We start from the raw sequence: 26,995 nt of genomic DNA on the forward strand, positions 1-26,995 counted from the left end.
AAATACTTATTTTGGGAAATTGAGTTTTTAGGAAGAAAAAGTTAATAAAGAAAATCAGCAGATTTTTAAGAAGGGTAATCAGCGTAATCTCGTTCAGAAATGTGAAAATCGTCACATTTTTTGTTGATTTTATTTATCGCACCGTCCTTGGTTAAATACATTGAATAACGGCCAAATCAAGCACGGTGTGCAAAGTACGCAGCCTTTTTCATTGTAGTAGACCGCAGCCCGAACTCATACCACTCTTGGGGTCATTCAAACATTACGTGAAAACGTTGAGACAGTTTTAATCAAAATTTTCATTATCATCAATGCAACGTTTTTAACAAGCATAATGGGCACAAAAAGTGCATTGCTTAAAATTTTGGTTCTTAAATTTTTGCAAAATTATTCGTTCCGTAATTTCCGATCTGTTCATCTGTCAAAATGTGACGTTCGCCGTGTTTATGTGTGGGTGAAGTGAACAGCAAACTTCAGTCATCAGGTTCGGTGCGCTGCTGAGAGCGTTTTTCGAGCTGCGATTCGCGGTCGTTCGTTGATGAGAAAAAAGAAATTTTCATTCACAGGAAGTTTGGAAATTGAAGCTTCTTTATTTTTACGCGTGACCTCCGGTAGAAGGCTCCGGTGCCACGGTGGCCGCCCCCCTCCGGTCGTGTTTGTGAAAGTTAGGGGGAGCAGTCGTCGGGGATTGAACTCCGGAATTTCGATTCCGTTTCGACGGAGGAAGAGTCGTGAGTGTGTGTGTGCTTGAGAGCCTGAGGGAAGAGGAAGTGACCGTGGGAAAGAAAATGTGATGAAATTTCCAAATGCAACTCTTGGGTGATCAGAACTATTCCGAAATGGATTCGCGCTCGATTTGGCATCGGTCAGGATGAGGCTGGTTTGTTGTGAGGAACGGTAAGGAAGAGGACATTCGGAAGACTCTTCCCCCGCGACGTGTGCAAAACATTGGTGAATTGATTTTTCCCCCCTCGCCGTCGTCGTGGACAAGCATAGAAAGTGCACATTAGAAGTCGATAATTCTAATTATGAAAAGTTCCCGTTGAATCGATTCATTGTGGAGATTATTAAACGGGGAAAAGAAACTGCTGTGCTGGAACTTTTAACCAGCCACCGCCGTCTGTTTTGTTCCGCTTGAGCAGGTTTTATTTTGCTTGAATTAACCTTTGTTTGACTGGAACCGTGTCTCGCTACGGATCCAGCGAAGCAAACCTGTTGTTGCTGCTGTTGTGTTCATCTGGCTGTTGCAGATCGCCGTAAAGTTGTGCGTTCCGGAGCGTTTCGGGAATGACCAAGCGATCCCTCAAGAAGCCAATGATGGTGCTGCGGAGCAAGAAGCCGGCCATCATCAAGGACGGGGTCATCACGGTAAGGATACGTCCTTTACTTATTTATATCATTCAGCACTTCAGCTAGAAACAAACATCGTCAGTCCAGTTTGGGTTTTTTTTTCGTTCTTATTTGCCACTGTATGTTTCGGTTCTGTTTCTGCTGAACAAACGGAATGCGTCATCAGCGCACGTAGCAAGAAGCCTCACACGAAACACGATAGTGGAGAGGCACCAGCAGCCGTGTGGCGTGTCTTGCTGTGGGCCGCTAGTTTTTTTTTGTTTTTGTGTGTGGGAACTGATAAAGAACAGGCAGGTGGTTGTTCTACCTCTAGTAAAACATTTCAATCTGTTGAATTTGTTTTTTTGTAGATTTTTCCGTTTTTTGAATGTACCCACGTTTATAATTTCTTCAGGAAATTTCTTCGAATTATTTTTTATCATATTATTAGCAAAATCTTCAAATCGATGTTTATAATATTTGTTCTGGAAGCTTTCCATTTTCAATTCAACTCAATTCAACCCACTGCCAATCCAATTTGCATCAAAACGTTTCCAAACACAGAGGCAACACATCTTGCAAATCGACAAACCGATGCTGCTGTTGCTGACGACGTCTCTTCCTCCAGCAAACAGTTTGCGTTCGGAAATTGCGCTCAATTAAATGTGCGTCTGTCTGTTCGCTTCAGTTGGCTCTGGAAATGTCGTTTCTATTGGTGGATCAATTAGTGTGCCAACCTCTCAACACGTTCACGAATGGTTGAAACAGGTGGCTCGATTCGACACATTTAGCGAGGTCAAGAGTATCGATTTTCCATTTTGGATTTCGCTCGCGGGAATTTGATCTACCACCAAAAATAAAACGCTACCTTCTTGGCTACGTACGTTACTGACGTGTCTAAACCAAGTCCTAGAATCAATGAATAACCAGCAAAAGGTAAAATTGTCCTTGGACAGCGCACAATGACACTGTGGAATCAATAAAACTGGCAAGAAACACAGCTGTCATAAATGGCACCGTTGAGCTGGGCTGTTGTTTGCCATTTCTTTGCACTCCAGCCGAGTTGAAGCTTTTTTTTCGGCTGTACCCGGAATTGGTTTTGCGCGTTGTTTTCTTTCCAACTTCATTCTCTGTGCACCGTTTGTAATTATTGATGCCTCGTGTTTTTTTCGAGTTTTCTTGCACTTTTGCGTTACCTTCAATTCGATTATGAAGTTCAATGTCTTGTATGGAGGATGGCTGGTTCTGCGGGGTGCCAATAGCTGCGCATATAGCTGAGAAATTATTCAAAATATGTAATAGGTAGGAGCAGTACCGTTTGCTAGCAAATTGGCAAGGTTATTTGACTGGAATGTTGTAGGAATGTAGCAGAATAAAAGTGATGCCAAATCATTCTGAAAAAAAAAATACTTTAAAAGGTCAAGAAATATCAAATGAGAACAAGAAAATAAAATAGAAATATAAAATTACTGTTTTACTTAATGGTAAATCAGGAATAGTTGTTGAAATATCAAAAGTCATAGTAATACAAGACTACTTAAAACAAAATTTGGTATACCAAGAATACCTATACTATTGCCAAAACAAGATTAAATCATGATAATCCTTTTTTTGTATGCAGGAATTCTGAAAATATCTCAATATCAAAATGTGGAATTGCATACCAAAATTTGGTACCATACCATATGCTGCGGATACCAAAATATGGTCCCACAGTAAGCTATGCCCAAAACCTTATGATATCTTTGTCATTGTTTCTGTATTACAATCAGTCTTTTTATTACATTCAGTCTAAAGTAACCAATTGATAAAATATTCCATCTCTCTCTAAATTTCACCTCTCAAATTTTATTGCCAATCCTAAAACGATTTGCATGTACCCCAAAAACTCTACTTTCGCAGCACTATCCAATGCTTCGTGACTCAAAACCACAATCGCAAAAAAAACGCGATGAGTCATCCCTCACTGTTTGATTGAACGCGTCAGTTTGTTCGCAACTACTGACCTACCTCACACGTCATATTTGCACGATAACCCGAATGTTTACTTCTGTTTTCTGGACTCATCTTGAATTTCAATCAAGCGCAACCCTTTTCGGGCGCAATTACCGCGATTTGAGGTACGCTATTAAAGCTGATTGATCTCCCGTCCCAGTCACGTCCGACTGCAAGCGGTTGTTAATGTTGCTTAATTACCGAGTGCAATGGCCAGTTTTCGTACCGGAATGTTGTAAATGGTATGACAACCGCGGTTTGCTCTTACACAGTAAAACAAAATATGGTAATATTACATCTGGGAAGAGGTACATCTTTTATATCACAAAAAAAATGTGTAATTTTACCGCTTTTCTGGTGTAATGCCACGTTTTCAGTCTAAATTTAGGTTTAAATGGTAAACCATGGTATTACAGGTAATATTCAACCTTCCAAAATTACACCTTCCAAATTTACACTACTTTTTACTGTGTAGTTTTCGGCAAAACTGGCTTTTATCAAAGATTTCAATGTTGTAGTTATGCAAAATCAACAAAACATTACTTGAGATTACTAAACCTACTTCACGATGCAACCCAAACAAATACTCAGCTTGGGGCCAAACCTGCTCGTTGCAGCTCCTCATGGCAGTTTTCCATGTCCGGCGGCTTGAAGTTCAAGGTGCGGTCGGTATCTGGTTTAGCTATGTGCAGTGATGAGAGAAACAGGTTTTGATTTTTTTTTGCCTCTCCACAACCAGCAGCTTCAGCAGTGGCCGGGGACCATACGACGAGAGTGGTGCGCTCGTATGGATTTGTAACACACGTCAAAGTGGTTTGTGTGTACACAAATACTTGGCCGAGTGGCTGCGATTCATTGAGTTTTGGAGAACTATGAAAATTGTTATGAGTGTTTTCATTGTTGAACTATGTCGCAAAGTATTTTTTTGAAGACATTTGCTCTGTAATGTTAATCATAAAGCTGATAACTCTTACAAACTTGTATTCGGTTGAAATCATGGCACATTAAAGAACATAAAAAGTAAAAATCAATAAATATCGATTCACGCCTTCAAGTGTTGTGACGCATAAAATGATGACACGCAGGATTACGAAGCCACATGACCAGTTGAGGCACGAACAATCTAATCAAGTGCATCTGTTAGTAACTGTTTGTACTATACACACCAATAAAGTAGTGTACGGTACGCGATGGAAAAGTTGGCTCTCCTAAATGCTCCAATTGGTCTCTTATCAGGTTGTGTTGGCAGGTTAGATTGTATTGGCTAGAGTCAGCACATGTTTGAGTAAAATTTTCATAACAGATTAAAACTTATAGTAAACACTAGACATTTTGCTGTTACTAACAAGTATTTGATGACGAAATTCGGAACAGTAACGAATCATTCCGAGGTCAATAGAGCATTCACAAAATATCAAAATGTCAGCCAAAACCAAGTTTCAATCCGTAACCCGTGACCCAGGTCAGCGATAGTCTCAAATTTTCCATGTCGTCAGTTACAATAAATTTTCAATGAATTACGATACCGCAGCGGTACCTGCTCGGTGGCGCCCCCCTTTTTTCGGCGTTCCCAAGGTAAAGGTGAGTTGCATGCCATGTCGGCCCGAAAAATTGGCAGAGCCATTCGTCAACCGCAAAGGTGGGATAGCAGCTTGAAGGTGAGAAACGGATCCACCTTTTTCATTTGTTGACTTTTAAGAACCTTCCGCTAACGTGCGGGAAAGTGCTAAGCTGAGACTTTACTTATCAGTGAGGTGTTAAACGGTGATAATTGAAGTGGGAATTGAGGGCTAGTTCCTGTACTTGGGATTAGTTAGGTAACCCTCAACTGCCAATTTTTTGAATTTTTCGCTGATTTGGAAATTATGCTGATAAAGTTCTATTTTTCCAATCATTTTACTTTTTGTGGTTTTCGGAATTTTTTCTAAATTTTTAAGTGTTTTGATATTCATTTATTTTATTGTATAAAACAACATTTGCTTTTGATTGGTTGTTTCAATTTTTTTCATAATTTCTAGTCACTCTTTCAAGTAATGCTTATTATTATTATTTTTTTAAACATTCAGGCGCCTTGGGAGACCCGGGTCCTAACCAAAGCAGGGAGAAATATCACGTGAATACAGAATTTTATTATTACTTGGGCAAATAACAGCGACCAAAATGTGCCCCATCCCAAAAACTTATGTGGAAGACCACAACAATAAAATCATAGTAAAATGAATGCCATAGATTTTTTAAGTTTGCACACTCCATTGTTAAGTATTAAAAATATTTTGTTTACCTTTTATAGTTATATTTTTAAATCAATTATGACAATTATTCGCTTAATGCCTTTTTTTTATTACGGATCAGAAATAGTCGTTACACAATTTTTTTATTAGCAAAATCGATAATTGAAAAATTGGAAAAATTTAGATTGGAAAACCATTCGTCAAAATGAACAAAATTTTGCCGAATATCGGTTGCACGATGAATAATATTAACTTCATTACCGAATTTCGATAAGTTTTTACCAAATTTTGTAATTTTCAGTTTACCGAACTGTTCAGCAGTTGAAAATTAAGTAAACTATACCGAAAATCGTGAAAAATCTAAAGCAAGAAAAATCTAAATCTGGAAAAAATTCCGCTTTTGAAAACATTCCCGTGAAGTTTTTTTAAATTAAAAAAAATCACCCTGTAATATCTGTAACTAATGGTGCACTTTTTCAAAAAATGTGTTAGGTAGTTTTCGATTGCAAGTTTGATTTTAATTCTTAAAATGATTTTCGAAATTTCACAATATTTCCGATTTTTTTCTTCCAAAAACCACAATTTGAAATGTACTTATTTTGTCTTAATAGTCCGAAAGAAATGAATAGAGCCTTGTGAAATAATAATAATAAAAAAAATGCAAGTCATAGTTTCAACATTACGATAAAAAAAGTGTTCTAAAATGCATTTTACATCAGAAAAATTGTTTTGCTATCATTAGTTATAAACATATCTAAGTATTAACGAAATAAAAAACCGTTTTTTGTCGGTACTGTAATCGGGATTGTACAAACATTCTTAATATTTTTAAACAAGTCGAAATATGCTAAATATGATTATCAACGCAGAAAAATGCTTTTCATTATATTTTCAGTAAAATAGACTTGTCCCAACATCATCCAAATGTTTTTTTTCGAGGTCTTTAAAAAACTTAGTTTGAAATTTTTAATTTAGCTTTTTTTTATTGCTATTTACCTCGTCGAACTCTACCAGAGCCGAGACACGAACATATTAATTTAAATTTGTACTAGCCTAGTTTGGTGCTCAAAAAATAGGTAATTTTTGAAAGATTGTTTGCTTAAAAATAACCGTGATTATAAAAAATATGACTGTATTTATTGGAGCGTATTTCTAAATTTCTTAGTTTCTGATTACTCTAAAATCAAAATCATTAAAAAAAAAACAACTCTAGCTATTACGTCATTCGCACGGCGCATGAATATCAGAGTGACTTAATTTGGCTAATTAGTGTCAATTGGGGAAGGCACCAGCGTCCATCGCGTCATCATTGTCGCTCTCAATTGGCCACAATAAGTGGAACGAATGTTTTGATATGCCCGCTTTGCGCGATTTTTTTTGTGACCATCTGACGGTTTGCCAAATTTAAATATTTTGCATTTTTTAATTTCATAAACTAATGGTTCCTTCAAACCGGATGAGTTTCTACTAAAGATAAGTATTTTAGAGGCAGTCTCTTGGATTGGGTTTCCTGAAAATGAATTTTTTTTTTGCATTAAAAAATTGTAATATTTATTTTAATATTTTTGTTAATTTAATTTATTATTGTCTTAAAAATGCACCTAACAAACGTGCAAATCAGCTAGTAAACAGTTGCACTTCCGTTTTTTTCGAGTGTGTGTTTGCTTCTTGCAGGCACGTGCAACCCCACCCCCTCACAAGTTGCGATTCACGAGCTAAATCACCTGGAAGCAGACAGTGCACAGGAGGTGGGGGGAACACATTTTCGAACTGCATGTCGTCACTGCACTGGCTGATGTCTTCTGAATATTCTGCTCTCTGAATGAGGTGCAGGGTTGTTTGGTGAGAATTCCTCAGAGAGTGAGAGAGCGTAAAATGCTCAGCTGAGCGGAAAAGAGGGAGCGAGAGTGGTTTGTGAGGGTGGTGCTGAACTACCGAGTCAATTGTTATTGTTTTGATTAAAAGAAATTAAAGAATCTTTTTAAAGGTTTTGTCAATTTAATAAAAAAAACTATTTTCTTTTTAAATAAATACAATTTTATTTGAAAATAAATAAGAATTTATTTAAAAATAAATTCAATTTTATTTAAAAATTAATAACTTTTAGCTCAAAACAATAACGTATTCCTTGCATGTAAGATATAACGTCATGATTCGAAATCCGGACACTTTTGCTTCGAATTCCGGACACTCGATTTTGCTTATGAACCGCACAAATTTGGACTGAAATGTTAGTGAATGGCTTTCTTTAGGTCTCAAATAAGCGAACGAAGTTGACTTTATAGCTGTCGGCCACCATTGCTAGTACCAACCACTAGTGTCTTCCTTTTTATTTACAAGGACTTCGCCGCCCTGGGCTCCTAAGTGTATGAAAGTATGGCATTAAATTATTATTATTATTATTTTGTACTTTTACCCTTCAACCAATCATCTAATATTTTATATTGCTCATATAGGCACTATTTTAAATAGGTTTGTTTTCTCTCAAAGCCGCCCAACTTCAAGCGATACTTATTTAGGGATACCAAGGAGAATTTCCCTTATCCCATTAAAAAACGTGGAGCGCCAGTTCTTCCCATCTTCCAAATCCCTGGTATTTACAACAAAATATGTTTTAAATTTTAAAAGTTTCATCTAAATCAGTAAAGAATGCTTTTGGTGAATTTATAGACTGAAATCATTCCACTTCCATTTCATAATAAATTTATAGCAAATCAATAAACGCTACCCGAACCGGTACAATCCTACCCCCCAATCTACAAGAAATCGGTTACAAAACCGAAATCGTATGATCTACAATCGAGTTGCTAATTTTAATGGCCCGAAGTCACCTGCTAATTGTCTTCACGATAGTATAGCGTTACTATGTACCGTGTGACGTACGTCCTAGCTCTGGCTAGCGGCGAAGACAGCTGATATCTTGCTCACTGCTCAGCGGTGGGATCTCGTGTTGCCAGAAGGTGAAAGTGATCGTGTTTGGCAACAGATCAAATTGGTTTTTGGGATATTTGCAAGGCTTACAAAGTTTTACTCAAAATTAAAAATCTAAAACAGTTGCTGATCTTCTCCCCAAAAAGCAGCATCACTGCCCTGGCAGTGATCGCCAGAGCAGACGGATTAAACGTCAAGCCACGACACACTAGTGTACGTGTGGCAACCGTTGGCAGCGGACGGTTCGCTGGGCTGCTGGAGATGTCAAATTTCGGAACACTCCAGCGTGTAACGTAACCCGAAGGTTAGAGAGCACACCGGCAAAGAGAGGAGCCCGCTGCTCTTTCGTTTTCGTTTTTCGTTTCGAGGATGTTGGCCGTGGTCGTGTCGTGTGCGGTGGCCAGAATCGGCGCAGTCCGTTGTCGCCTTCCGTCGTGGCTCAATGTGTTGTTGTGTACAGTAGATGTTTGATTTTAGTGCTTTTGGGTCCTGCCATCTTACACACTTGCAACTACTAACTAGAAGAGGAAATTAAAAAAAAAATCAGGAAAGGGGCACAGGAAACGCAAGAGCATCAAAGTTACGACCCTTTCCAGTAGTGTTTAGCCCTAAACTAGTTGTGTACATACTTGACTGCTGAAAATCCGTCGGTTTTTCTAGTTTTTATACGTGAAAAAAAAAAAACAGAACTTCTTTGGAGCCATATTTTACCGCGACAGTTTATGCTTTAGTAGTCGCGAGAGCAACGAAAAAGAAAACAGAAACGCAATTATCGATCTCGGTCCCCCGTGTCTCTGACAATAACTAACCTTAGCTGAGTTGTTTTAGTTGCTGTAACGAAACATTTTTCGTCAAAGTGTGTTGGAAAAGTGCTTCAATTTGTAACGACGAAAAAGTGTGTTTGCCTGCAGAGTTAACAACATCGGAAATGGTTGGTTATCAAAAGTTGCAATCAGTCAGTGTAAATCTTTGGTGAACTTGAAACTTAGAGGAAAATGCTGCCCAAATGGTTGAACTTGTCGAAGAAGAAGAGGAATAACAACATCAACAAAACGACTGATAGAGGACTCGCCAGACTCGCCAGAGTGTCTCTGCGTTGGGGCAGCCATCGACACTGAACAGTGTAGAGAGAGTGAAAGAGAGAAAACGTGTCGAGAAGAAAATCTCGATTTTCACACGAGAGCAGCAAGATTTTCCCAGAGGAACAGGAAATTGAGCGTTTTCGCGATGCTGAAAATCTAAACAAAGTGTTTAATTATGTAACGTGGCCCATCAGGAAGCTTCCCGCTGGGACTGGGATTGGGATCATTGAATGCCAGAAATGTGTTTGATTTGATGTTTATTAACCTCTTGAAAGTGTTCAATTTGGTCAGCGCGAATGGGAAAATAAATATTCTCATTCAAGTGGGGTTCAAAATCGAGAGAAAACGCGTTGGTTGAGTTACATAACGTCCAAACTGAGGACGCTGCTCGGCGATGTTCTTATACGTGTATATATATTGGTTGGCACAATTTGTCTAACGTTCGATTCTTGAGCAGAATTAACAAAGCCGATTTGAAACTGTCTAAATGAAAATTTATGTTCAACACCGAAATGAATTCATACATGGCACGCTTTCAGAACTGGAATAAAAGAATTGGCAGTCTGGCTTGGCTGGCTGGTTCAGCCAGTGAGAAAGTGCTGTCGTCTGCAGCAAAATATCAGCAAAGAACGCGACGTGGGCAACGTCGAAGAGAGAGAGAGACTTGAAAAAAAAACAGTCAGAAAATATAATCGATTGACTTGACACGAAAAACGCGAAAAATAACACGACAAAAAAAAGAATAGAAGTTCTTGTGCGAGTATTATGTCCATGATTTTTATTGCCCAAGCTGACTGGATTTGCCAATAAGAGATGAACGAAGCGCATAAACTTTGTGACATTAACTGGGGAGCCCTTTTGGGAAGGACAGCCCCCCAAAAAATGACGCCGCGACTTTGGTTTGCATCGCACGAGGAAGCCACAGTTTTGTGGTTGGTGCTGCTGCCATAACATCATAAATCAATTTATTTACTTGCGTTTGAGGCTGTGTTGCTGCTGCTCGAGCAAACATTTTCAGGTCTGGTGGGTTTTTGGATGGGTCAGAGGTCACTCTTGGGAAGACAAAGGGGACGACTATTTGGGTATCGATTAATAGTACTCAAGTACTTGAGGTGAAAAGGAAATTAGATGTGAAGCACCAGGCAAGTCAAAATAGTTGATTTAGTCAGTTAATGACAGATTCTTTTATTACATGTTAACATCTATCCATCGAATGTTTGTCAATCATTCATGTCGGGGACAATTTAGTAACAACTTTCTTCTAGTGAGTATAATATTTTTCACTTGGTTGAGCATAATTATTTGTAGTTTTTACCTACAAAATTTCAATTTCGCCTTTTTTTTAATATTTCAGCCGTAAACTGAGAAATGTTTATAAGATTGTCACTTTTCAGATTTTTTTCCCAAAAATAAAATCTCAAACCCAAAAAAAATCTCAACCAAATTCTCATACAAATCTTGCCTTATAGTTGCTTTGAAAAATGTTAAACTCAAGAATTTTTTAAATATTTTTTTGAAATGGGACAAATTACCTACAGAAATATAAATTTTCTTTAATTGCTTGTAAAGTGACAGGCTTACCGAATTACTCAATATCGCAAATATAAATGTCCTAGAAGGCGTTAATGACATGTCTAGATAATGATCATAATGAGCAATTCTCTACCAAAACCGGAAATGAATTTTATTTGCATTATTTTTTATTTGGCTCAAACTTTGTGGGGGCCTTCCCTATGACCAAAGAAGCTATTTTGTGTCATTGGTTTACCCATACAAGTCTCCATACAATTTTGGCTGCTGTCCATACAAAAATGGTATGTAAATATTCTAACAGCTGTAACTTTTGAGTGAATTTTCTGATCAATTTTGTGTTTTCGGCAAAGTTGTAGGTATTGTTGAGGACTTTTGAGAAAAAATAGGTACACGGAAATAAATGTAGATTTTTTAATCAACTTTTTTTTCACTAAAACTCAATTTCCCAAAATACGTATTTTTTTATTTTCGAGATTTTTTGATATGTTTTAGGGGACAAAAATCCGCAACTTTTGAGCCATAGAGAAACATGGTCAAAAAATCTGCCGCCGAGTTATGAATTTTTGAAAAAATAGTGATTTTTGGAAAAAATCGAAGTTTCACGCAAAAACAAATTTGACCTTATTTTTTAATGGACAATTGAATTTGCAATCGAAAACCACTTAACAGATTTTTTGATAAAGGACTCCGTTTTCAAGATATAGCCACCGAAAGTTTGATTTTTGCGAAATATTTGCAGTTTTTCGATTTTTAAAAATAGTGACCATGAGTGACCATTTCTATAAATATTTTTTTAAAAGTTCAGAAAATTTGCTATAAAATTGTCTAAGAGACATTGAAGATTGGATCTCGGGTTGCTGAGATAGAACCGCTTTAAGAAAAAGAAACAGGAAAATTGAAGTTTTCTAAGTCTCACCAAAACAACCCACCATTTTCTAATGTCGATATCTCAGCAACTAATGGTCCGATTTTCAATGTTAAAACATGAAACATTCGTGAAATTTTCCGATCTTTTCGAAAAAAATATCTTGAAACTTTTATAATCAAGACTAACAATTTTAAAGGGCCAAACATTGAATATTACGCCCATTTAAAAAGCTAGTCTTGATTTAAAAATCAAAAAGCCCTTTATCAAAAAATCTACAAAGTAGTTTTCAATGGCAAATTCAATTTTCCATTAAAAAATAAGGTCAAATTTGTTTTTGCGTGAAACTTCGATTTTTTCCAAAAATCACTATTTTTTCAAAAATTCATAACTCGGCGGCAGATTTGTTGACCATGTTTCTCTATGGCTCAAAAGTTGCTACGTATTTTGGGAAATTGAGTTTTAGTGAAAAAAAAGTTGATTAAAAAATCTGCAATTTTTTTTCCGTGTACCTATTCTTTTCTCAATAGTCCTCAAAAATACCTACAACTTTGCCGAAGCCACCAAATTGATCAGAAAATTCACTCAAAAGTTACAGCTGTTTGAATATTTACATACCATTTTTGAATGGACAACAGCCGAAATTGTATGGAGACTTGTATGGGTGAACCAATGACGGAAAATAGCTTATTTGGTCATAGGGAAGGCCCCCACAAAGTTTGAGCCAAATAAAAAATACAAAAAATAAAAATGGTCGAAATCGGCCGATTTCGTAGAGAGTTGCTCTAATGATCAAAGAAAAAATAGATGATTGATAGTTATTTAGACATGTCTCTTTTTTACTTTAACAATAAATCGAGAAATTGTTTAGTTCTATTGAGTTGTTCGATAATTATGAAAATAGATAATTTTAATAGATGTAATAAAAGGGTAGATTTTTAAATAATCTCAACAATATCAAATCCAATGTCGTGAATTGACGCCAATTTTTTGTTCGATTTTTTTTTATATTTCTTGTGTCATTTTGAGCAATTTTCGTTCTACGAAAAACTTTACTTCTCTTGTTTAATGTTACTCTTGTTTCATTGTAAGCATTTTAATTTGCATTTACAGTCGACTCGCTCCATCTGTCAATTAATTTTTCAGTCCCTTGAAAAAGTATGCTTTGATTTTCGTTCTATGATTTAATACCTCTTGCTCTCGATGATCCCTTTATCATCAATATATTTTTTTTTATTTTAAAATGCTTTGCACATTACAAAAATACTGCATACTAAATTTTATTTGAGCAACGAAAAGTTAGTAAACATCACAGCCATAGTCGACCCATGAAAAATTTTTTTTTTTAAATCATTGGCTAAATCATTTGCTTTGACTTGTTGCTTCACATCCTAACACTTTTCTAAAATTTTCTTTGATGTTTCTTCACAATTGTTTTTTTTTAATCATCTCTGACAGTATCTGCAGAGGTGTGAAATGCCACCCGACCATTTCAATTTGGCAATATTCCAAAGAGCCGACCTTATGTCATGGCCCGGCCCTATTTCCTTCAACCAACTATCAACGGCCAGTTTTGCCGTCGCCAGGATTGGCTCATCCTATTTCGATTCGTTTGTTAGTTTTTTTTCTCACATCAAAACAACAACCAATTCTTATAAAAAAATGGCAAACAAAAACCATTTCGGTGCACGTGTACCCAGCACAGATCTGGCACGAGTGCACCTGCACTGAAAGTAAGAGTGGCGACAAACTCGCACACACACACACTTGGTCACCGCTCTTGAGTGCAGGAATGGAAGTTTCGGATCATGCGCAGTTCCACGCCAGATGTCACTTTAACGATATTCGTCGGCTAACAATGTTGAATCTAGCTGCCGGAATGACCTCAGTTATAGGTACTGGCTCTGTCAGAACTTGTGAAGCCAATATTAAAGATGCATGGTGTTTGTTAGTAACCCCTTTGGAGCACCTCAAAAAACCCAGCCCGGAAGTGTTTGCTCGCCATCACTTCCTGCCACTTCCGGCGCCGTCTATCCTCAGGAAAAGTCGATATTTTATTGTGTATACTTTTCGGTTTCATTTGCATGCCGACAGTTCCGTTTTCCGTGACCGATGCTTATTAGGAAAGGTGGTTTTGTCGGTAAATCCACACACGAACCGCTGCTGCTGGTCTAACCCCTAAAATTGCCGTCCCTTCGTTCGAAAAATGGTGGCCTCGGGTATTGATAGTGAAAATCTCGGCTCTTCGAGCTGCCGCAGTATGACGAACCACACAGCCGTCGTGGTGGAAAACTAATCGATCAACAACTGCTCTTTATTACTAGACTAGGGCAAATGAAAACGAATATTTGCGTGCTTGGCCAAGCTCAAATTGCTCTAATGACAGCCGCAAAAACACCGGATGAGAAACAAAATTGTTTTTCGTTGTTCGGTTTGAGGTGTGTTCTCACGTAGATGTTTATAAAAGCTACACGAGAGAAAAAAAAATATTCTCATGACTGAACCGAGCTTACTTATTCATGAACGGAAAAGCCATCATCACTCAACCTAACTGGCCCCTTGCGGTTGCGGAAGCCTCGTGATTTAAAGCTTTTTTTCAGTTCATTCTTGAGCTTGCGGGCATCTTCAATGAACTGCACACCGGGTGAAAGATGTCGCCTGAATAAAATATGAGCTTATGGTGGCGATTGAACTTTGTTAAGAGAAGGCACTTTTCAGAAGGAGTCTGGTGGTACTTTGTGAAGACTATTAACCGTGCGTCTCCACTTTGTTTCGATTTAAGGCAAATCCAAGAAGAAACCGCTTGACACGCTCTAAAAATTATGCTGAACAGTCGTTTATTAACTTTTATTGAAAGCTCTCGCGTGAAACGAGTCAAAAATGTAGGTCAGGGATATCGTATCTTCGGGGTTTGCTTCTTAATTTGAAGCAGCAGCATCCCGTGGTTTTTGCTATTGCTCTCGTAAATGGTTGCTGGATGTCGTGCTGGGCGGTGAGAATTTGCTCAGTTGAACGTTTTGGAGGCGGCTTTTTTATGTTTTGACGATAATCATCGTTATCTGCTCACAGCTGGGGTTGACAAATTAAGTTTTCCAACTGGAGGTATTCTTCGGATTTTTTTTTTCGGGGAGAAAATTCGATTACAGGATAAAGCTAATATCCCACAGAAAATTAATCAATATTTGACAACTTTCTAACAATTTATGAAGAATATGATTTTTATCGAGTTTTCCGATTGTTTGTTGTTTACGGTACAGAACAATTCAATAAGCGTCAACTACATTTAAAAATGTTTAAAACAACACCAGATTTTTTTTTTAATTTTATTGCCACGTAGTTTATGTTCGAACCCTCTATAATCATTGAACAGTTAACTGAAACACAGGCCAGACTCGAATATCCGAAGCCTCGGTTATCCGATTGTTTTTTTGGTATTTACTTAGGGTTATTAAATCATTTGCAAAATTTTGTTTTCGTATTTTTTTATTTTCTTACTTCTTGCCCCATTTTAGTGAAATTTGAACTGTTGATTGCCTAATAAATTACAAAATGAGCTTTTTAAATTTTTTATCAACTCCATCTTGAATTTAAAAATTCTTAATCTCTTTAGCGTAGGATGGGGGCCATACGAATAAGACAACGAAAAAAATAATCTTTTTTTGTTTCGATTATTATTATTTTATTATTCCGAGGCCTTCGGGTAATTGTGATAATTGTGTGAACTGTAGTATTTTTTGAAAACAAACATTTTTTTCTTAAAATTTTTGAGATTTTTTCGAAGCGATGGGTGAAAGACGAAAACATTTTAAAATATTAGCCAAATTGTATCAATATCATAATATGGTATGAGACCTTCCATAAACCACGTGGTCACTTTTTTTAAATTTCAATCGAATTTCAATTTCGATATCTTGCCCCGTTTTAGAGTTACATCAACTAAAAATTGATTAAACATTAAAAACGTAACTTTTTATCTTTAAAAGTCATAACCAAGCTTGCCCATCTGTGAAAATAAATCGAAGGGATTCGAAAATTTCCTATAAATTTGCTGAGATGCAGCCTCCGAAAAAAAAATCTGCATCACCAAAATAGCATTGAATTTTTCGGTGCCGATAAGTTAACAAAAATGCGTTTGATTTTCCATGTCAAAAAATGAAAGTGAACTTTCTGATAAAAATATTTTCAAAATTCCGAAATTAAAATTATTTATATGGTCGAAAGCAAATGATTTTGGGCTTTTTCAAATGGTACGCTTGATTTTTTTTTTTGCAAATATTTTTATTCTAGAGATCGGAAAATTTCACGATACTTTATTTTTTTTTTGACTTTTAAAATGGGACGAAAGTATGAAAGTAGTTTTTTGCTTGCAAATTTGATTTTTCATGTATAAATTACGTCAAATAAATTTTCTTTTGTTTTTCTTTTTTTTTTTTACTTTTGATCAGAAAATCTCAAAATACAGATTTTTGTATATTTCAATAGCCTTTTTAATGGAAAACTGCCAGAATAGTATGGAGAATTTTTTGGACGAACTGATAAGGCAAATTGTTTTCTCTGGTCATAGAACGTGATTTATGGATGGCCCTATTAAATGTTGTAGTATAAAATTGTTGTATTTCAATATGCTGATTTATGGTATTCTTTAAACTTGTTTAGATTACAGTAATCGAAATATCTGGTAACCCAATCCCTTTAATTGTATAATCATCTGCCATGTATGCTATCACATTTCTGGCATTCAGGTCGCAAAACGCTTACATGTGAATTTGGTATCCAATTTCAGTTCAGAACAAGTAGACATTAAACTCACAAAAAAATCGCGCAAAAGAATGCTGTAACCCATGTCAAATAGATTGCAAACAAAATCAACGTTCAGTGCCTGATCAACCACATAGAAGAAAAGTGAAATATTTACCAAAAAATCCAACTATTTGTTTAAAACCAAAAAGGAATAACAAAATCCAGTTCAAACTCTCCAGCACTTCAAATTAGCTAGTGACATCCAAGCATTGTCCCGGCGAGGATAAATTTAGACCGGTCAATCTCAATAAGCAACAGTAGTGCGTCCTCGTGTCCAGCCGCCGCCCCACCTACTGTCGGACGGTCACGACCCGACCCGACGCTGGGAATGTAAATCGAGCATCAAGCCAACAAGTGGGGAGTACGTCCAGATTGGGTGAGATAAAGAGCATCATCCGCTGTAACATTTGCATACCAGGCAGCAGATTGGAGCTCGGCGGTTCAATTGAAGGTCCGCGGACACACCCGGGGCTTGGCGAAGCTAGGAGCGAAAGTGGCATCTATTTAAGCGAACGACGAGTGTGTACAGTCATTTTTATTGAGAAATCGCAGAAATATTTTCTATATTTAGATATTTTGCAACACACACACAGACAGAAATCGCACAGATAACAGAAGAGCATGACCTTGGTCTAGCGAAGTGAAGTGGAAATAAAAGTACAATCCTCGAATGCTTCAATGAGTTCAATTGGGAGTGCGAGAACGGCGACGCCATCGCCAGCGACGACGCCAACGACGACGACGGGGACGCTTCAGGAAAACGTGGCCAGCAGCATCACGGAGAAGCATCAGCAGCAGACGAGGATCAGTGGAGGCAGAGAGAAGTGCAGACAATAGTGGTGCTCCTTCAGCTGTTGTTGTTGTAAGGGTGGTGGCCACACCGAGGCAACATGGAGTGCAATCTGCAACGTCAACCGTCCAGGGAGGGGGAGGTCAAGGAAAGGGTGGAGGGTGTGGAGCAGCGGAAAGGTAATTTAGGATTGTTTCAGGTTGATTATTTTAAAATACATGAAGTGTGGTTTAGTGTAGTGTGCTCCACGGATATACGAAAATATCAAAAACAAAAAATAATATTGTCTTGCTAAAAATTGCTCATTTGATTGATTACAGTGGGAGTTCCACCTTCGAGCTGAAGTTTTTATCAAATTTTGAACATTTTGCATCTAATTTCTATACAATTGTATGTAAATTTTGGAAAATCAGACATTCACCAAGACTTATCAGAAACATATAGTTTGACTTTTACTTTATTTTAAAGTCTGATCTGATGAGTCTGATTAATCTTTATTCCGGCTAACACATTCGAATATCAATTCACGAAAATAATTTATTATTTCTTAGTGTCTTTTTTCCATCAGTTGTCAAAAAAAAAAAAATGCCTGAGAGTTGTTTTTAAATATAATCATAGTTGTTTGCTGGTGGGCTGCGCAACCTTCGACCCTACAACCAAATTTCCTTTTTTTAATAACATATTTTTTCTTATGTATAGATAACATATAAATAATTTTTAATTTGAACTATTAAATGCGGCCAGTTAAACAAAATTGTGAAGTATGAATCCTTGAACAAACCTTAGTATTTTCTATCCATTGCATCAATATATCCCGCTATTACTGAAATTGTTGATGTTTTTTAAGAGATTTAAATGTTTCGGTATGTTATCAAATATTTAAAGTATGTTATAAAATTTGATAGTCTTTTAATTGGTTCCTACAATTTAGAATAAATGGTCGATGACATTGTCTACAACGATAAACTTATTTGTCTGAACATAATCACATTTTATACGAGCGTAATTTTGTAAAAAGCTTTTTTGGAAGAATATTTTATTGCTTTTAAAAATTAATAGATGGCTTAGGACCCAATTATTTTATTAAAAAAAAATTAACCCTGAAATTTGAAAAGTAGTTTTCTAGACACTACATGAACTTTAGTAATGGTAGCCTTGCTCATTTTTTACAGTGTTAGTTTAATCCTTAATCCTCTACGTCAAAAGAAGTTAGTTGCATCATTAGTTTTTCGATTCAAGTTAAGTTTCATTAGATTTTTCACACACAACAAATAATCTATTTGTCAACCTTTTCGAAAGTTAAACTTGATTTTAAAATTAAGAAATTTTCATAAAAGTTTCAATTTTTAATATTGAAAATTGGAACAATAGTTTCCGTCAGTTGAAAATGACAAGCTAACCTAAAAAAATCGAAGCTATAACTTAAAAACGATACATTTTACAAGAAATATATTCAAGTTCCTATCGATTGCAAATTTCATTTAACCAAAACAAGAAATATTCTTTACTGGATTCTCAATATTTTACATAAAACACTTTTTTTTTTTCAAAAAATCATATTTCGTAGCCAGTTATTTTACCATCACGCACTATGGCTCAGAAGATGTCTTTTTTAATCCCCTAAAATAAATATATCCAAAAAATCGAAAATTAAAAAAATCAGGTATTTGTGGATTTTATGTAACTATTTGTGATATTAGTTTTATCAATGTTCTTCCGAATGAGTTTTCCGAAAAGTCCTAATCATAATCTACAACTCTGCCAAAGACACCAAATCGATCAGAAAATCCCTTCTCAAGATACAGCATTTCATACATTTACATACCCCGGAAAACCTAATAAATTACTTCTTTTGGCATAGGGAATGCATACAAAAAGTGTCATACAAAGCAAAGTCGATTTGCGAAATCTTAGAGAATTACTCTGTAGTTTTATTAAGGGACTATCCATAAACCACGTCGACACTTTTTTGAAATCTCAGATCTCCCCCCCATTTTTTAAATTTATTTTTTTATTGCATTTCATGACATATTTACCGTTTTAAACATTTCTTAGCGTTTTACTATGTTCTACAAATCATTTGATTGGGCTCAGAGATCTTTATCAACAAGAACTGAAAATTTTAATTTCACTTAGCTCAAAATTGTGTACAATGTTTGTTCAAAGTTGGATGCACTTTTTTTTTAATTCAAATGCTTTTTGAGTAAGAAAATAATAACCCCTTCGAAAATTTACTGGTAAACTAGAGCGTTTGGCGAAACAAGGCAAAAATCGTGCAGTTTAGACGCATTTTTTTGTTGAATGACTTTCCATATCCACGACATATCAGGCGCCATATCTGACAGCTGTCTAGCGAAATATCAATCTTTTCTGTTGGTTGGACCGTGCACATTCGTATGAAATCTGTCAGAAATCTTGGGAAAATCTTCAGAAAAATTCGCCAGACCTATAAATTTTTGTCTTGTACCCGTGGATCGCACTAAGAAAACCACATATTCATGGTCTACTGAATTGCTTTGAAATCTAATCTAATCTATCAACTCTCCCAGCAATGCCGATCCGCCGGAAAAGTGTATGTGATGACGAAATCTGTGATAGAACCAACGTTGTTACCAGAGAGGAAGGCCTAGCAAAGGATGTTGTTACGATTGGTGGTGGTGGTGGTCGAGAAGCACTGGCATCGACGTCGTCGATCAACGGCGACTCGCCGATCGTCGATCCGGACGAAGTCAGCAATTATCTAAGCATAAATAATAGCCGTAGCAGTAGCTGTTGTGATATTCCTGAGGAAACCTCGCCAATGATTAGTAATAGTAGCTTATGTAGAAACGACTGTGGCGTCGACCTGGACGACCTGGAAACCGGGTTTTACCGACGGACTGAGCAGTTGCGGCAGCAAGCCCGGCGGCACCGGGCCGATTCGTCCGACTGTTGTGAAATCGAGGTTGACACCGGCGCCGAGGAGGACGAGGAAGAGGACGACTCGATGCTGACATCGACCAACTCGGCAGCCACGACGGCCACGGTGACCTCGTCCAAGTCGCAATTGAACGTGGTTTCGGGGGCCGGGTGCCCCGATACTAGTGTTAATATTGTTGACAACCCTGTTAGTGATAGCAACGAGCATAATAGTGTTAATAGTGGTGCCCACCAGCACTGTACCGAAACTGGTGCTGCTTCTGGCGGAGACCACCCAGGGGGGAGTGGGGGGCCACCGCCGCAGCACAGCAAAATTACAACGACGCCTTCGAACCTAAGCAATTGCAGCGGACTACCGACCGCAACGGTGGTGCAGCTGAAGCAGAAGCAGAACCTGCTCTACTATCTACGGGTCATCTTCAATCATTGCAAGGTTAATAAAATTTGGGTTTTTTTGTTGTAAATTCTCGTGAAATTTTCAATCTGCAGTAACCTTTCGGTGGTAGACCGCCGCTCGGTGCTGCGGGAAAAAATAATTAATCATTCAGTAACATTCGGTGACCAGCTCAGTGAAAGCTTTCGGTTGCTGCGGCGAAAGCGAAACTTTGGAACTTTGGTGCCGTGTGCTAAATCCACTTATACTAATTGCCCTTGCGATAGGGCCAACATTTGGTGCTTGGATAATTTGGCATGTGCCAAAAGTTGCGGCCGTTCATAATTCTAGAAACTTTTTTTTCGCTGAATTAAGTTAAGGACTGACGATGTTGTTTCACCCTTTAATGTCTTTACTAATCCAGCCTAACGTTCTACTTTTCTTCTTTCAGAGCTCCGGCATCGGTGAGCCTAGCGTGTATCATGCCTTAGTTGTGATATTTTTGGAGTTTTTCGCGTGGGGTCTGCTCACGATGCCCGTGATAAACGTAAGTATCTTCATTCCTACCCCCGAAAGGACTATTTGTGAACTAGGCGTTGAAATCGAAGAACTGAACCGCTCTTCATTTTTCGCGAGTGGCAAAAATAGATTCTGGCAGGTCGTCTCCGGTTACGGTCAAAGTGTAACGTTTTTTTCTACTTCTGTATATTCCGGAAATGGCACCGCCAACAGGTGCTCAATCAGACCTTCCCCGATCACACATTCCTGATGAACGGCCTGGTGATGGGCATCAAGGGCATCCTCTCATTTCTGAGCGCCCCGCTCATCGGTGCACTGTCCGATGTGTGGGGTCGAAAGTTCTTCCTGCTGATAACAGTGTTTTTCACCTGCGCCCCCATCCCGCTGATGTCAATCAACTCGTGGTGAGTGTGCCAAAAAGCTTCAGGTCCATATTGGAATTGCTTCACGTGTTGCCCCGGTGCGTTTCCGTTTTAGGTGGTTCTTTGCAATGATCTCAATTAGCGGCGTGTTCGCTGTTACGTTTTCGGTCGTGTTTGCGTACGTGGCCGACGTGACGACCGTCGAGGACCGATCCCGGGCGTACGGGCTCGTATCGGCCACCTTTGCTGCCAGCTTGGTAAGTCAACGTCGTTGATATGGAAGCAAATCTCGAATGCATTGTAATGAATTGTGTGGTTTTTTTAGGTTATTTCACCTGCATTGGGCGCTTACCTGAATGACAAATATTCGGAACCTCTTATCGTAGCTTTAGCGACAGCGATCGCAGTTCTAGATGTATTTTTTATACTAGTAGCAGTGCCGGAAAGTTTACCGGAAAAGGTTCGGCCCAGCTCGTGGGGAGCACCGATCAGCTGGGAGCAGGCGGATCCGTTCGCGGTAAGTTGCTTTGACCTCGGGAAGGGATATCCCATGCTCAAACTCATTCTTTTGTAGGCATTACGGAAGGTTGGCCTGGACCACACCATCCTAATGCAGTGCGTCACAGTATTACTATCATACTTGCCAGAGGCTGGACAGTATTCGTGCATCTTTGTCTACCTGAAGCTCAAGATGCACTTCAGCTCGATAGACGTGTCTATCTTTATCGCTGTCGTCGGTATACTAAGCATACTTGCGCAGGTCATTCTGGGTGATCTAATGAAGTAAGTCTTCGACATTTATTTCCATTCGTCTTGGGTATATTTTGTAACTGCTTCCTTTCTCTCTTTTGCTCACCGCGCTTTCAGGGCACTTGGTGCTAAGCGTACTATAATAATAGGATTATTGTTTGAAATGTTACAACTTCTGTGGTACGGATTTGGCAGCCAGATGTGGTAAGTCGAGCATTCGTGGTTGCGCATTCGTTTGGACATGTCTCAGTTATGACTCGTTTGCAGGATGATGTGGGCTGCCGGAATCCTAGCGTCGCTTGCGTCAATTACTTATCCAGCAATCAGTGCATTCGTATCGATACATTCGAACCCGGACCAGCAGGGTAAGAATTGACCAAAGTTCCACACCTGAAATTGCTCACAATCATACCTGTTTCAGGAGTTGTCCAGGGCATGGTGACGGGCATGCGAGGCCTGTGCAACGGCCTTGGTCCGGCCATGTTTGGCGTCATTTTCTACGTGTTCCACGTGGACCTGAATGACGAACACAACGGCGGCAGCGGCAGCTTGGGACACTCGGCCGTCGGCAGTGGCGTAGGCGCCCTGGACGCCAAGTTTGTGCGGAACGAAACACTGCACGGCGGGTTGGGCGCCGGCCATCACATCATCGAGGACGAGTACTCCCAGTTTATGCCGGGACCGCCGTTCGTCTTTGGCGCGCTGATGGTAATCTGTGCCATTGCCGTGGCCGCGTTCATTCCGGAAGCGCCCAGCGATACCATCCGGAGGCCATCGGGTGAGAAAAAAAGTAGTTATTCCTCTTTTTACCTTTTTTTTATTTTTGTTTGTTTTGTGTTTGCTTTCGGTGTATGTGACTTGGTAAGGATTAACATGTTCCGGATGCGATTTGGTGTAGTTCTAACAATTGGGTAATTGGTGGAGATGATTTTTGAATGAATATATGTGCAAGCATGCATCAGTTTTTGATTTTGTTTCTTTTCTTTTGTTTCCTCCCATCCATTTATTTGCAGAATCGGACTATAGGAACCACATAACTTTAACGTGTTAATTGGCGATTGATCATTTGCAACTGTAAGGGAAAATATATGTCACGTAATATTTTTATTTTTATTACCTTTACCCACCATTTTAGGCACAAGACAGTCTTGTACGTGCAAGTTTAACTCTTATCTATATTAGATTAGATTTTATTTTTTTGTTTATTCTTCTCCAATGTACACAATATTCGAACTCTAACTTTTTTGTTGATATTTTTGCTTGGAATTTCGTGATTTACTCTGATTTCGACAAGGAATCAATCACTAACTGGGGAAATCACCAGAGTTATTCTCCAGACATCGAGTGATTTGGCTCAACCTTTGTTGTGGCTCTCCCTGTGACCAAGAAAGCCATTTTGCATAATTGCATCATCTATTCAAGTCTCTAATGCTACCAAAGGCCTGTGTTTATTTTTATACAAAGATAGAGACTCATTTCAAATCACTCAGTTTTCGCTAAAATCGAACCTTCTCAGAAATGAGAAAATCGGTGAACTGTCAAATTTAGGTAGATTTTACTCCAATCCGGGTGAATTTCAGTCAATTTGTATGCTGCTGGAAATTCACTAAACTTTGACCATTTACTCATTTCAAGCAAAACAATGCAATTGGACGATTGTCGAAGTGTAAACACAGAGTCTATTCTGCTCGTTCTAAATGTAAACATCAACTGACGTGAGCAGGAAAGACTCTTTGTTTACACTTTGACATTGGCCCATTTACATTGTTTTGCTCGATTTCTAAATAGTTTCGAGTTTACCGAAAACATTGATTTTGAATGAGCGTGCACCTTGATTTTGTAGGACCAGCTTTCAAATCGATAAATAATGCTTTTCGATACAAGGACTGAAAAGTTCTACATTTCAACACTGAAATGGATGCTGAAAAGTTAAACTTTTGGGCACTTGCATCGAAAAGTAATACTTTTCAATATGTTTTTATTAGAACGGTGAATTGACTAACCACATGGACATTCGACTTTAGATTCCATTCAAAGAGATTTTTTCGGCAATCCAAAAAATGTTGTTAACAACTTGTGGCAAAACTAGTTTTTTTTAGCACTCACCGTATTCATTCAACCTTGGTGAACCTCGCTGGATGAATTTACGTGTTCTGAAGAAAACTTCATTTTGCAACTTGTTGCATAAACTACTATTTCCGGTCTTTTTTTTCTAGGCGATGAAAAGTAGGCCTTTTTGTCATTCGAAAATTACAGGAAAAATAAGTAGTTTAACAACCGGATTTCAAATAAATGATTTTCGATCTAGTGTGGCATGCAAAACAACCGTATAGAACAAATCCGGTGAAATTTGCCAGGAAAAAGGTCAAATTTCTAAAAAATCTCCATTAAAAATGATGATGCAAAATAACTTCTTTTGTCATAGGGACGGTCCCTCAATTTTTTCCGAATAAAAAAAAAACTTCAAAAAAAGACGATTTCTTGAAGAATTGCTTGGTAGTGAAATCAATATAGTACAGCATTGAAATAAGCTTCAGTTGTCCTAGTTTGTGTTTTGAATTAGAATCTGTTTTGCTTTGTAGAATTAAAGGATATTTTAAAGTGTGTTTTAAATTTACTAAATAGTTTAGTTTTTTCATCATAAAAGTACGATTGTGATTTTTAAAAAGCACATCAAACAGCCAAAAAAAGTGTGATGTAGAAGCGAGAGATTGCCTCCACTTGTGTGCGCTAACAAGTTTCCAAAATTCGACCAGTTTCCTTCATGAACTCCCTTTTTGCCCTTTTCAGGGTTATCCGTGGACGTGGATTACGAGTACGAACGGGGCCGCAAAGTCGCTGGCCCGCTGTCACCTCTCATGCACCAAGATTCTGCTCAGCTATAGTTTTTCCTGTAAGCCGACCAGCCGCCATTGAGTAAGATTAAGCGCAGAGGTGTGCGTCTAGGTGCTGCCACACAACACACAACAGCCCCGTAGAGGACAATTTATTTTTGTAATCTTAAGCTAGACATCTCAGAATAATCATCCAGTAGGATGGAAGTAAATCATTCACCTGGTTATTTGAGATAAAACATTTAATTTTATTACAAAACACAAACACATCTGACTCGTTTTTCCTTCTTTCCATTCGTATCGCCGCTACTATTTCGAAGCGGTTGTTTGTAATGAAAAAAAAAAACACATTAAAATTAAGACAACACACCTAGGTTGGTTAGCATTTTAAATGTTTGCGATCAACGGTTACAGCGATTACAATAATTGGCATTTAAGAAAATAATCAAAACAAAACTGGAGCCACTTGGCTGGTTTTATTTTTGGGGAGTGAGAAAACCATAATGGACAATGCCATTTATCTAGTCAGCAATTAATTTCTTGCGTTGATGCGACGATAGGTTCTTGGTATTTAGCAAAAATTCGGTCTAAATTGACAATTTCTACAAAGTATACTTAACATATATTCGGTAGCATACATCGGAAATTCAACAACTTGGATGGTTTTGAGCGAATGGAACGTGGATCAGAAAAAAAACGAAATGACTTGTTACTACCTATAATCAAAGAGTGATAATAGCATCGTAAGGACTTTTGTAGGCAAACAAGAATTGGTAACAACAATTGTGGAGGAGGAGTAAAATCTGTTGATGAACGTGAAATTAGCGATTGTAAAACATTTCAGCTGTTAACATCACATTTGGGTAAACTTAAAACCCATTTTTATAATTGTTATAATTTTATGGTTTTTGAGCATGTTTTGCATTTGAAATTTGTCCTGAAAAAAATATAATTCAACGAATATTTGCCCTAGTTTATTTGTTTTCTCTTCGCTAAAATCACAGACACGAAGGCAAAAGAAAAGTTAGTCCAAAGATTACATAGTTACATAGAGAAAATACTAATATGCTAAATAGATTAGTGTATAAACAGCTAAGCAACCTAATCCTCTATCTGTATAGTGAGATCGGCGAGGACACGAGAAGCAAAACAAATCAAGACCTTCAACCAGCAAGCATAACAAAACAAATTTAAAATAATGTTGATACATTCTGTTACCGCGGCCATTTGTATTGAAAACATTAAAAAACGCACGATACAAGTGGACACACACACACCTCGTCAAAGCAGGATAAACAATCAGACTATGTTACTTACCCCTAGTTGAGGTTGCAAAAAAACAAACAAAACAAAACAAATAACAACACGATTGTAATACAAAACTTATTTTAGTAAAGACAACTTTTTATGAAAGCTTTGTTAAATACACTGGGTGGAGCAAAATGGTAGAACAATAACAACAACAACTAATAAAAAACAATTGAAATGTGTGCTGGATAGTTGATGTATGGATTGTGTTTTGTAAATGAGTTAGTGGGAACGAGTGGGCGTTACACGCTGACAATTTCACGCGAGTGGCAAAGCACAGACTAGTGTTGACGATAATAATTTGTTTGCTACCAACGTTCGTAAAAAGGATAACAAAAAAAAAAACTGTAAAAAGGCAAATGAAAAATGAAAAT

At 37.8% G+C, this 26,995-nt stretch overlaps 2 protein-coding genes across 6 annotated transcripts in view; one reads left to right on the forward strand and one right to left on the reverse strand.

Annotated features, from left to right (window-relative positions):
- The window catches only part of LOC120428400 (elongation of very long chain fatty acids protein 7-like), a 318,557-nt gene that overhangs the window by 116,893 nt on the left and 174,669 nt on the right, over positions 1-26,995 (reverse strand). The window lies entirely within an intron of this gene.
- On the forward strand, positions 506-26,793 carry LOC120428391 (hippocampus abundant transcript 1 protein). 5 transcript variants are annotated; one of them, XM_039593396.2, is made up of 13 exons: positions 8,875-9,417; positions 16,750-17,735; positions 20,106-20,908; positions 21,300-21,395; positions 21,581-21,771; positions 21,845-21,986; positions 22,055-22,246; positions 22,304-22,512; positions 22,597-22,683; positions 22,747-22,844; positions 22,901-23,269; positions 23,493-23,553; positions 25,270-26,793. In XM_039593396.2, exons 2-12 carry the CDS (start codon positions 17,657-17,659, stop codon positions 23,528-23,530), a joined length of 2,304 nt encoding a protein of 767 aa, XP_039449330.1. In that variant the 5' UTR covers positions 8,875-9,417; positions 16,750-17,656; the 3' UTR covers positions 23,531-23,553; positions 25,270-26,793. The 5 variants fall into 5 exon arrangements, with proteins under 5 accessions (XP_039449332.1, XP_039449330.1, XP_039449331.1 ...); XM_039593397.2 differs by having other exon boundaries at positions 8,876-9,417; positions 22,901-23,257; XM_039593394.2 differs by lacking the exon at positions 23,493-23,553 and having other exon boundaries at positions 8,877-9,417.

Source organism: Culex pipiens, chromosome 3 (genome assembly GCF_016801865.2).
Source record: "Culex pipiens pallens isolate TS chromosome 3, TS_CPP_V2, whole genome shotgun sequence".
In the NCBI taxonomy this organism is placed as follows: Eukaryota; Metazoa; Arthropoda; class Insecta; order Diptera; family Culicidae; genus Culex; species Culex pipiens.